We start from the raw sequence: 12,353 nt of genomic DNA on the forward strand, positions 1-12,353 counted from the left end.
CTCGCCACGCTGCACAGAGCTTGGAAATAGGGGCGAGAGCTAGCCACACCCCCGTCGAGCCCACGCGGGTTTTAAAAGACCTCTCGGAAGCGTTGTCGAGAACTTCCCTACATTTTGTATTTTTTAAGTGGAATTTCTGCTGGGTGCAATGGCACACACCTGTAATCCCAGCAACTAGGGAGGCTGAGGAAGGATATAGTTCAATGGTAGAGCATTCCTGGGTTCAATCCCCAGTACCAAAACAGTTAAAAATAAAATTTAATAATAAAATAAAAATGAGGTTTCTTCCTTCTACTTTCATCCTTTTGACTAATTATATACCTGCCATGTACACAACACTGTGCTTACCCGTGCTGTGCCAGCCTCAAGAGAAAATAATGAAATGGGGAAGACAAGTTCATCAAGAAACTGTCAATCAAGAGCAGCACATAGTGCAGTCAACAAGAGGTACACACTTCTGTGGGTGTTCAGGGATACCTCGCCCACCAGATGACAGCAGAATACATGCCAGGGAGCCAGGCATGAGAAGGTGGGATTTCAACGGAAGGGATAAGGAAGAGGAAGGGCAGAAGGCAGGCAATCCTTGTAAGCCAACTCCCTCCAAGGCAAAGTCACAAGAGGGCAGAAAAATCCATGGCCTAGATCCAGCATGCCACCTTGGGGGTGGAGGAGAGCTACAGTATCTGTTGACTAAACCCAATAAAGTCAGAAATAAATTGTCCACAGCAAAGATGTGCAGAAAGTCACCTCACATAAGGAGATGGTGATGCTCAAGAACGTGTAAGTTAGAAAGAGGCTGTCAGCAACAGAGACAAAGAAAAGGAATAGACCCCTTTTCAGTGTGTATCCACATAAGCCCTGTGAAAGGGAGGGGCCTGGTCCCACTGAGTCATGAAAATGGCATCTCCAGAAGGCCTCATCTTCATTTGTGGACAGATATGTCAGGCCCACTACTGAGTCACTGAGTCACATAGACACATCTGCCTACTCTAATTCCACACACGATAGTCGACATTCTGATGTGTTTTGCAACCAAGAGAAGAAGGCCTGGCTGGGGGATGTAAGGAACTTGTATGCTCTTGGCAATAACCTCATATTGTAACTAATTAATCTGGCCTCTGGTTTGTACACCTGAGCCTCCATGAGCCCAGTTGTGGTGGAATCAGCCTCTGTGAAACCATTAACTCCTCAGAGAAACTGCCGTAATAGGACCCTGCTCCTTCCCTCAAAGTTCAAGATTTGCAAACTAAGCTGGTTCAGGCTCCCCAGGGCCACTTGTGGGGGTGTGTTGGAAGTATGTAAGGATGACATTCAGGAGGAAATAAAAGCAAGAAGTACCAAGCCCTTGGGACCCGTGATGATGAAGCTTGGATATACCAAGTGCCTGGAAGATTCCCAGGACCCTCCTGCAGCTCAGAAGGTGTTTTCTGGCATTGTGGGAACATCTTATTTCATCACATTTTCCCACAAAGGCCCTCACCATGTAACCTAACCCATTGACACAAGCCTGGAATCTGCTTCTCCGGAGGCTGAAGCAGCCTTCAGCTGAGATCTTGGTGCTTACTGCTGGCTTGCTGGAAATGCTTCTCCCAAATGTCTCTGGGCTTCTTTCTCACTTGCTTTTCTTAGATCTGCCAACCACTACACACACCCAAATACCCTTCACCCCAACATTCCCTTCTCTCTTCCCTTTTGCCTTTCCCCACAGCAGTTCTCAGAATCTGACATGCTCCATGTTTTGTGTGCTGATCTATCTGATTACCTAGTTCTCCATCAACAAACCCTGAACACAAACTTTAGCAGGAACTGGTCTCCTGCTAAAGCTGCACAGTGAAGGAAGAACTAGATAAAGTGGAACAGACAGCAATGAGAAGATTAGTCAAGAAAAAAACTTAGAATGATGGAAAAACCTGTATTCAGGAGATAAAAGGGAAGGGGATGGGCCAAGTCTGGAATCTGTGATAAAGCTATCCCCAGTGGAAAAGTGTCCTGGGCTTTAGAGTCAGACAGAGCTAAGTTGATATATTTTCTGTTGTTTATTTCTCATGGTTTTCATTATGTTGTTCTTAAAATAGAGATGATACCTACTTCATGGACAGTTGAATCAGCTGTGAAGCATAGTACACCCAAAACCTTTTAGTTCCCACTCCTTTCTTTTTTTTTTTTTCACTCTAAATCAGCAAGTGCAGATCTATCCCCCCCTAATTTCTTTATTAACACTTGTAGACACATATAATAATTTTAATAAATGGGGTCATATTCTACTATGTATTTTCACATGCAATCTTTTTTTTTTTTTTTTTTTTTTTGTACCAGGGATTGAACCCAGGGGCATTTAACAACTAAGCCGCATACTCAGTGGCCCTTTTTTATATTTTATTTATAGACAAGGTCTTGCTGAGTTGCTTAGGGCCTCATGAAGTTGCCAAGGCTAGCTTTGAACTTGTGATCCTCCTGCCTCAGCACTCTGAGCCACTGGGCCCAACTTCATACAATCTTTTTTTTTTTTTTTCTCTTTCTACCCCACTCGCCCCCAGTACTGGGGATTGAACCTGGGAGTGCTTTACCAATGAGCCGCATACTCATCCCTTTTTTCTTTTTCTTTGTATTTTTTTTCCAATTTTTGATATAGGGATTCATTAAGTTGCCCAGGCTGGCCTCAAACTTGTGAACCTCCTGCCTCAGCCTCCTGAGTTGAGATTATATGAATGTGTAACAGGCCCCAGTTTATTATTATTTTTTTTGGATTGCTTCTTCCTACCTCTCCTCCAGCCTGCATCACCCCCACTGTGGGTAACCTATATTAGCAAATTAGCATGTAATCTTCCTCATTTTTCCCCATGTTCCAATAATCACAAAGAAATAAAAATACCCAGGGCAGTAATAATGCAGTATAATCTGAAAGCACTGAGAATAAAGCAAATGTTACTCATGCAATTATGTAGAAAGTAGTTTGACAAATACATGTGATGCTCTAATGTCTGCATTCACCAGAGTCATTTCAGAAAATCCTACTGTTGATTATTACAGAGGTAGCAGCCTCTACACACTTTTCCTCAAGAGGAAATAGAATACATTTAGTCAATGACCAGACTAACAGGAATAGTACCCTCTGGTTCTTGTATATTCCTCAAACAGACTAATATAGTTTTAGGCAAATAATGGATTCTCAATTCAGATGCTCCTGGACTTAAAATAGGAACCCCTGCCAATAAACCCATGGTAAATTGAAAATATTGTAAGTTTAAAATGCATTTAAAGGGTCTGGGATGTGGCTCAGTGGTAGAGCGCTTGCCTAGCATGTATGAGGCATTGGGTTCGATTCTCAGCACCACATAAAAAAATATATTGTGTCCACATACAGCTAAAAATATATTTTAAAATGCAATCAAAATCCCAATGATTCAGGAGGTTGAGGCAGAAGCCCACCTGGGTAACTTATTGAGACCCTGTCTCAAAATGAACAAAATAGAAAAGGCTGAGGTTACAGCTCGGTATAGCATAGTACCCCTGAGTTCAATCCCCAGTAATACCCCCTGCCAAAAAAAATGCATTTAATATACCTAATCAATAGAACATTATGGCTTAGGCTAACCTATCTTAAATGTGCTCAATACATTCCTATTAGCCTGCATGTGGGCAAAATTATGTAACACAAAGTCTATTTTATACCACAGTGTTGAATAGCTCATATAATTTATTGAATACTGTACTGAAAATGAAAAATAGAATGTTTTATGGGTACTTACCATTAGCATACAAAGCAGGAGACACACATGGGTATTTCACAGACATTTTATGGGATGCAAAAACAAAAAACAGAACATCCAAAAAATTCTGTCAATACTGCCACTGTCCAGCATCATGAGACAGATCGGACCATGTACATATCACTAGCTGGTGAAATATCAAAATTCAAAATATAATGTATGGTTTTTACTGAATATGTATTGCTTTTGTGTCATTATAAAGTCAAAAAAATAAGTTGAACCCCTGTGAATTGATTTCATATTCATCGAAGGAGTGAACAAATAAGAAAGTAAGCTGAGCCATCTTTGGCCCTATTAATGACCAAAGATACATTAATAAGCAGTCACAATGAAAATTATGGTTTGTAGTTTGAGCACACAGATAAATTATCTCTGTCCTTTGTATTTTCAAACTTCATTGGCAAAGTAGGGCCTCCTTTCCTTCCCCTACTGCCCTGTCCTTCAGATTGACTCAGTTACCCCCCCCCCACTGTATCTCCTTTCACCAGTCTGGCCGCCCCTCCTCATCTTTGTCATGCTTGGTCTCTTAACAGCCTTTTAGATCATATTCTAGAAATGTCTTTCACCTTGTCTTTCATCTCAAGTTCAAAGCCAGCCTCAGCAAAAGCAAGGTGCTAAGCAACTCAGTGAGACCCTGTCTCTATATAAATACAGAATAGGGCTGAGAATGTGGTTCAGTGGTGGAGTGCCCCTTCATTCAATCTCCAGTACCCCCTCCCTGCAAAAGAGAGTCTTTAATCATCCTTGGCAAGAAAGTTGCATTACAGATAAAGTGCAAAACCTGAAGAGAAAAAATGCCAAGTTCCCGGTTTCTGTTCTCGCGACTAAAAGGCTCAGGGGTCACTCCAGTTAAACTGGGCTAACTGGGCTGCACGAAATAACCACACAAGAGACACAAATACCTTTTTCTTTGGGGTCTTTGTGACGGCTCCTCTGACCTTAAGAGTCCACAGAAAGAGAGAGTGAGAGCATGCGTTGACCCCTTTTATTGAGGAGAAGCTATTCAAATGAGACAAGGGGTCAGGTTTTAGGGGGCTGAGTCTAGCTTCATGATGTTCACTGTCAGCAGGCTGACTGACATCTGGGTAGGCCACACCCAAGGGCACAGTAAGAGAAAGGGACACACACAAGGTACTTCCATGGAAGATTCTATCCTAAACAGGGCAAGGGGTTAGATTAAAAAGGAACAGGTGAGCATAGCTCCACCCATGGGGCTGTAGCAAGACACACCCATGCACAAGACACTGATCCTAGAACCCAAGAAGGGTGGGGAAAGCTCTGCCACATTTCTGTGACTGAGCACCTCAGCACCCAGCTGGGGAGTGTGACGCAGTCACGTGCAAGGTTGGTGTCTCACAGCCAAGGAGGTCTTTCTGACTCTTGAAATCCCCCAAGGATCTTTCCAAGTGCCTGTTTCCCCAACCTAAATATCATTAGTCTCATAAGAAAATTAAGCACTAATGAAAATCATGACAGACCGTTAGTTAACCAAAAATATTCTAGAATCTTCTGTATTAGAAGATGACTATACCATTTGAAAATTTTTTTAAAAAAGATGCTATTAGTAATTATGCCCAGAGAAGAAACATAAACCAGTGTGTTCTGGGCCAATTAGTATGCAGACCATCCTATGTATTAGGAAGCATGACCTGGCAGGAAAATCTCAGTCCTGCAGGCAGAACTTCCTGTTTAAACTTATTTATGGATAAGTCATTGAATCATTCTGTGCCTCAGTTTCCTCACATGTAAGATAGAGCAGACACAAAACAAAGGAAACAAGGCTACTTTCAAATTTATTACTGTTTGATATTTACCAGGAGATCTGGTTCCACCTCCTGCAGTCTTTACCAATCAGATGTTTAACACCTCCTTCATGTTAGTAGGGGAGTTTTTGACCCTATTTTAATCCTCTCAGCAACTATCACAGTAATCATCCTATTCAGGGTGGCTTCATCTTCAAGTAAATTTATGTTAATGCAAGTTCTGAGGTCAGTCACCAGGCAGACTTCATCTTAGTGCACACGCCCTGTCAATGAAATTTTCATTATGAAATACATTAACAAACCTATGGCCATAAATCCTAACTGTACAATGATCCCAGTTAACCCTGTCACTGGTCTTTCCTTCTTGACCTATCTCTTAATCTGCTCCTTTGTTTCTCCCTGTTTATTCTCACAGTTAGTACACCTGATATTTTTCTATAAGTTATTTGATTATTCATTAGCCTTAAAAGAATTTAAAGAAAACCTGTTATCCTACCATGTTATTGGTTTGTATTTCACTACTCATTACTGACTACAACCTAATACCAACTACTTGAGAGGCTGGGCAATGTAGCAAGATAATATCTCAAAATCAAATTTTAAAATGGGTTAGGGATGTATGCCCAAGGCCCTGGGTTCTAAGCCCAGTATAAGAAGAAAGAAGGAAGCAAGGAAGAAAGAGAAGGAGGGAGGGAGGAAGAAAGAAAGAGATGAATGGATTTTAAAAATGTGGCATTTATACACAATGGAGTATTACGCAGCACTAAAAATGACAAAATCATGGAATTTGCAGGGAAATGGATGGCATTAGTGCAGATTATGCTAAGTGAAGCTAGCCAATCCCTAAAAAACAAATGCCAAATGTCTTCTTTGATATAAGGAGAGCAACTAAGAACAGAGCAGGGAGGAAGAGCATGAGAAAAAGATTAACATTAAACAGGGACGAGAGGTGGGAGGGAAAGGGAGAGAGTAGGGAAATTGCATGGAAATGGAAGGAGACCCTCTTTGTTAAACAAAATTATATATAAGAGGATGTGAGGGGAAAGGGAAAAAAATAAGGGAGAGAATTGAATTACAGTAGATGGGGTAGAGAGAGAAGATGGGAGAGGAGGGGAGGGGGGGATAGTAGAGGATAGGAAAGGTAGCAGAATACAACAGTTACTAGTATGGCAGTATGTAAAAATGTGGATGTGTAACCGATGTGATTCTGCAATCTGTATACGGGGTAAAAATGGGAGTTCATAACCCACTTGAATCTAATATATGAAATATGATATGTCAAGAGTTTTTAATGTTTTGAACAACCAACAAAAAAAGGATAAAACAAAACAAAAACAAATGCCAAATGTCTTCTCTGATATAAGGGAGGTGACTCAAAATGGGGTAGGGAGTAAGAGCATGAGAAGAAAATTACCTCTAGATAGGGAAGAGAGGTGGGAGGGAAAAGGAGGGAGAAGGGGAATTGCATGGAAGAGGGAAGGAGACCCCCTTTGTTATACAGAATACAGGTATGACAATGTGAGGGAAAAGAAAAAAAAGAAGTGGGTCACTTTAGATTGGGTAGAGAGAAGTGATGGGAGGGGAGGGGAGGCGAAGGGGGGAATGAAAGGCAGCAGAATAAAATAGACATTATTATTGCTGTGGGAATATATGTAACTGCATGACCAATGTGATTCTGCAACCTGTACACTCAGAAAAATGAGAAATTATATCCCATCTGATTAAAATATATGATATGTCAAGATCATTGTACTGTCATATGTAACTAATTAAAATAAATTTTTAAAATGGAAAAAAAAAGAACCTATAGAGTGAAATTACATTGAGTGAGTTGGGTGAATAAAGCATTAAAAAGGGCAGAAGGACATGGACATTCTTTATTTCTCCCCCTTGACTTCTCACCCTCACCTTTGCCCATCACAACAAATCTTCAACCCTTGAATAAGATAGGATTGTTAATAACTAAGCAATCAGGGTAATGGACCCGAGAGAAGTTTTTTTTTTTTTTTTTCCCTAGATGTAAAGATTACCCCATAAGGTTAACCTGTAGAAACATTCTAAACATTCCAGACAATTCCTTTGTCTAGGAGCAGTGGTAAAATGAAAGTGGGAGTGGACCCAAATGGAGGCTACAGAAAAGTTCATCCTCAAGGTTGAAAAGGGCACAGCCAATTAGAAGGTCATGGGCCAAACTTTACTACAGTGATACATGCATACCCATGTTTACAGCAGCACAATTCACAATAGCCAATTTGTGGAATCGGCCTAGGTATTCATTGATGGATGAATGGCTAAAGAAAATGTCATACACACACACACACACACACACACACACACACACAATAGAGTTTTACTCAACCATAAGGAAAAACGAAATTATGGCATTTGCAGAAAAATCAATGGAACTAGAGATCATAATGTTAAGTGAAATAAGTCAAACTCATAAGGTTAAGGGTCATATGTTTTATATGCAGAAGCTAGAGAGGAAAAAGGAAAACAAAGGTGGAAGTAGATATCTCCTAAAAATCAAAGGGAGAACAGTAGAGGAAAGGGACCAAAAGATGGGAAGGAGTGGGGAATGCTGGGGAATAATAGTGACCAAATTATACTGTGTGCATGTACAAATATGTAACAACAAATCCCATCAATATGTTCAACTATAATACACGAAAAAAAATGAAAGGAAAAAAAGTCATGGGGCAAGCCAAGAGCCCCTATATCCTCACAATACCTGTACAACATAGATCCCAAACAGTAACCCCAACACTTTTTCCATACCTGCTCAACATGGATTCTGATTGATGCTTTAACCCAGAAGTCATTTAGTCCCCAGACTAGTACACCCAAGTGGAACAATTCTCTGCCAGGTTTCCCTTCACATCATGGGCACTCCATCTTTTCTACTCTTATTAAAACAAATCATATTCCTTTCAATTTCAAGCCTCTGCTACCATCTGTGGATTTCATTACTTGATTGAGCCCATGAGACAAGAACCCAGAAAGAAATCAGGGAGGCCTGCAGCCCACAAAGATCCCATCAGCCAGCAGAAGTGCAAAGAGAGCACCATTCTCAATCCCATGGGCAAAAAGAGGCTGGAATACAGGGCAGAAACCAGGTTCTCTTTGCCCACTTTTTTTTTTTTTTTAATATTCCAAGTGGTTTCCTGGGACTTTTTCCTCTAGTGCAGGGCTGGTGTCCATGACCCACAGTGGGATAATCTGCAACTGCTTAGGGCCAGGTTAAGAAGTAGAGCCTTTCTGTACCATTGACTTGGTTTTTAGCTGTTTGGAGTCCTCATCATGTAACTGCCTAAAAAACCTGCATATACATAATGTCTTCCACTTACTTTACCTCTGATAGACTTAAGTTCAACTGCAAGATTGTACAATAATTCAGTAAAACATAATTTTTTTCTTAGACTTTTAGGAATAAGGTGGCCCTTTCAGCAAGATCTTTCCCAAGATGTTACTGGTAGGATCAACATAGTACTGCCTCCTCAGAAAACACTCTAAGGCCTAATTCAAACAAAAGAGAGCTTTATTTACCTGGACAGGGACTGTCTCCCACCTGTAGAGACTTTGTGGGAGAACGGCAATTTCCTGGCCTGTGTCTTGGGAAATTAAGGATGAAAAACAACCACATAGTGCCTTCTGTAATAGCCTCAGCAGCTATTAGTAATGATAATCACTCCTTAGCTTGAAACTATTAATTCAATCTCCCTCAACAATAGCTACTGGTTTCTCCACTACAGCTAATATTAGCCAAGCCTTGGACATGGCTAGTACACAAGTTTAGGGCTTCTGGCCTTGACATAGAGTAAAGAAGGCAGATCATTTCCGTACAAAGCATTGTTTGCTACTTGTGAAGTCACTCATACTGTAAGTTATAATATGCAGAATTTTTTTTTTGAAAGGTGGGTGGGGGGGGAGAGAGAGAGAGAGAGAGAGAGAGAGAGAGAGAGAATTTATTTATTTATTTATTTTAGTTCTCAGCGGACACAACATCGTTGTTTGTATGTGGTGCTCATGCCAGGCGAGCGCGCTACCGCTTGAGCCACAACCCCAGCCCCAATATGCAGAATTTGAACTTGAGTTGATTAACCAAGTAAAGTAGTGATGCTTAGGGTAAAGACTTAAAAAGTAAGCAGTCCTTCCCCACCCGGCCTTTCCAGAACACAGGTGCTCCCGCTAAAACTGAAAACAGCTCATCCCCACAAAGGCCACACCCACTCAGGCGCAACCTCGGTGGCGTGCTCTGATCTCCTGGCCCACTGATTGGCTATCTGGGGCTGTGGGCCTCCTGTGATTGGTCATTGCCACTAGAGCCCAGGGAACCTGCACGCTGCGCAAGTCCTCACCTCAAAACGAGGCAGAGATGGCGGCAGAAGCCTCGACGACGCCATTTGCTTTGTCTTCCTACCGGCAGGTGGGGAGTAAGAGTCAGACTTGGGGCGCCACCGATTTCCAGTGCACTCAGTGTGAAAAAAGAGTGTCTAGAGCTTCTGGTGAGGAATTGTCCTGTGTCCAGGCTGTGGGAAGGCAGCATCTGAAGCGTGGGAGTTAGATGGAGGAGTAAGGACCGTTGGCGGGGCTGCGGGCCTACTGAATCCACGCTTGCGGAGGCTTGGTCAGCAGTATCTAGGTGTCAGAGAAAACCAAACCAGAGAACTAGGGGACACAGCAATGCCCAGGGTCAGGTTGGGGTGGTGTCCCACCTTTCCATGACTTTCTCTCCTTCCCGCACCTGTCTGCACCCTCCTTCTACCCAGGGGGCTGGAGGCCGAGATGGCTGTAATCTACCCTTTATAGGGCAGTGCGAAGACTTCCCCTCCCCCCAGGGCTGGAGATCAAATCTAGGGCTTCCTGCGTGCTAGGCAAACACTTTAGCGCCGAGCTGTATCCCTAGCCAACTGCGAAGTCTCCTTGGCCCCAGTTTCTCAAACTTCCCCAAGTTGGCCGTTGATGAAAGAGGAGATATAAGAACGATTCAGATCCTGTTTAGCTGTTTTGAAATGTACAAGGGGTATAGTCACTCTGCTGTTCAGTAGAACACCAGAACTTATCTTCATTTCTGTCAATCAAAAATAAAAATCAAACAGTAGAAATTTAGCATTGTCTTGTGTTCAGGAATAAATGAAACTTGATTTTCTTGGATTGTGTTTTGTTGTAGGAGTAACTAGAAGACCATTGTGAAAAATTTTGTATTGAAAACACCCTAAAACACAAAAACAGCCCTCCATCCCCGTTTGGTTTAAAGTACTGTGTGTGGGGGGGATAAAAAATAGCTCTTTTGTGTATCTCTTTTGTTGTTTGGTATTTTTGTGTGGTTGGGGATCAAACCCAGGGCTTGCTGCACATGCTAGGCAACCTTTCTTTCCTCTGAACTTCTGTCAACCGGCCTTGGTTTTATGCTTGTTTTTATTTTATACATTGAGTGGAAATTATATGGCACTCCTGTTGATCTGCTAAATTTACGGTTTAATTGAGTGAACACATACGTATTTTTAAGAGAGAGTGAGAGAGGGGGGAGAGAGAGAGAGAGAGAGAGAGAGAGAGAGAGAGAGAGAGAGAGAGAGAGAAAATTTTTAATATTTATTTTTTAGTTCCCGGCGGACACAACATGGTTGTTTGTATGTGGTGCTGAGGATCGAACCGGGCCGCACGCATGCCAGGCGAGCGCGCTACCGCTTGAGCCACATCCCCAGCCCCACATACGTATTTTAATGTAGCCTAAAATACATGAGTGCTGTGTTGGACAGGAATGATTTATTCAATCTAAACTGGAGGTACTGAAAATTCTTATACTTGACAGTAACTGTTTAATGTTTATACCTTCAAAGTGAAGGTCATTACAGCTGTTTTGTCAGTTCTTTCAAGATGAATTTCATTGGGGGCATAATAAGCCTTTGTAGGGAGTTTGTTGCATTTTAGTGGAGAGCCAAGTTTCTCCTTTTTGGAATTTTGATCACTGCTGTATAGAAAATGTTCACTTTTAAAATGAAATAATAATTAAGAAATAAAGTTCTTAAAATTAACATTTTAAAACCAGTTGTTTTTTTTCCATATACTTGTATTACAGTACTTAAAAACTATCATTTGGAAAAATTTAAATGACTTGAAAATTGGAAAGTTCTTTGTAAGCTGTGGTGCAACACCAGTTTTGTTTTTTCTTTTTTTAACTTGTATACTATCAGAAATTTTATCAAGACAGTTAAGAATTTTGATTTCTTTGTTAATATCTCTCAAGTTTAAGTAGGGCTTTCTAGCATGATTGTAAGCAAGTTTCACATATTTCAGTGGGCTGAAAAAGTTGTAAAACTTAAAAAAATAAAATTAAAAGAATTAATTTTTTTGCTAGTAAAAAATGATATTTATGTAGTTTTATTTTCCCTTTTTGTTTTCTTACCAAAATGTCTTTAAGTGCAGTTTTTTGAAGTTAAACTAAAATATATTGTTTATGACAAACTTCAAATTCTATTTAGTGCATTTAAATCTTGATACTGGGTTTTCAGTCAAGGTTATGGTATTTCCTTTCATAAATGCTGGGTTAGTGAACATGGTCTTTAGATGGGAAATATATGTGACGATTCGATTTCTGTCATGTTTTAACATCTTAAATTACTATAAGAGAGCAGCCTTGCCAATGTCTCATTTCAGCCATCCTTGACCCTTTCACAGGATACGAAGAATTATAAACTAGTCAAGGGTGGTATAATTGAATAGGAAGAACTTTGAATTTAAGAGTTGGGCGTGGTCACACACACCTGTAATCCCAGTGATTCAGGAAGCTGGGGCAACGGGATTGCAAGTTCCAGGCCAG

At 41.0% G+C, this 12,353-nt stretch overlaps 1 protein-coding gene across 1 annotated transcript in view; it reads left to right on the forward strand.

Moving 5' to 3' along the window:
* Nucleotides 1–9,908: 9,908 nt before the first annotated feature.
* LOC308641559 (RING finger protein 17-like) overlaps nt 9,909–12,353 on the forward strand; it is a gene marked incomplete at both ends in the record, with an annotated part of 68,880 nt that continues 66,435 nt past the window's right edge. The window contains 1 exon segment of the mRNA XM_081280228.1: nt 9,909–10,038. Within this exon segment, the coding sequence (XP_081136354.1) occupies nt 9,909–10,038 (130 nt within the window).

The sequence above is a fragment of the Spermophilus citellus genome (assembly GCF_964194105.1).
Source record: "Spermophilus citellus genome assembly, chromosome: 2".
Lineage (NCBI taxonomy): Eukaryota > Metazoa > Chordata > Mammalia > Rodentia > Sciuridae > Spermophilus > Spermophilus citellus.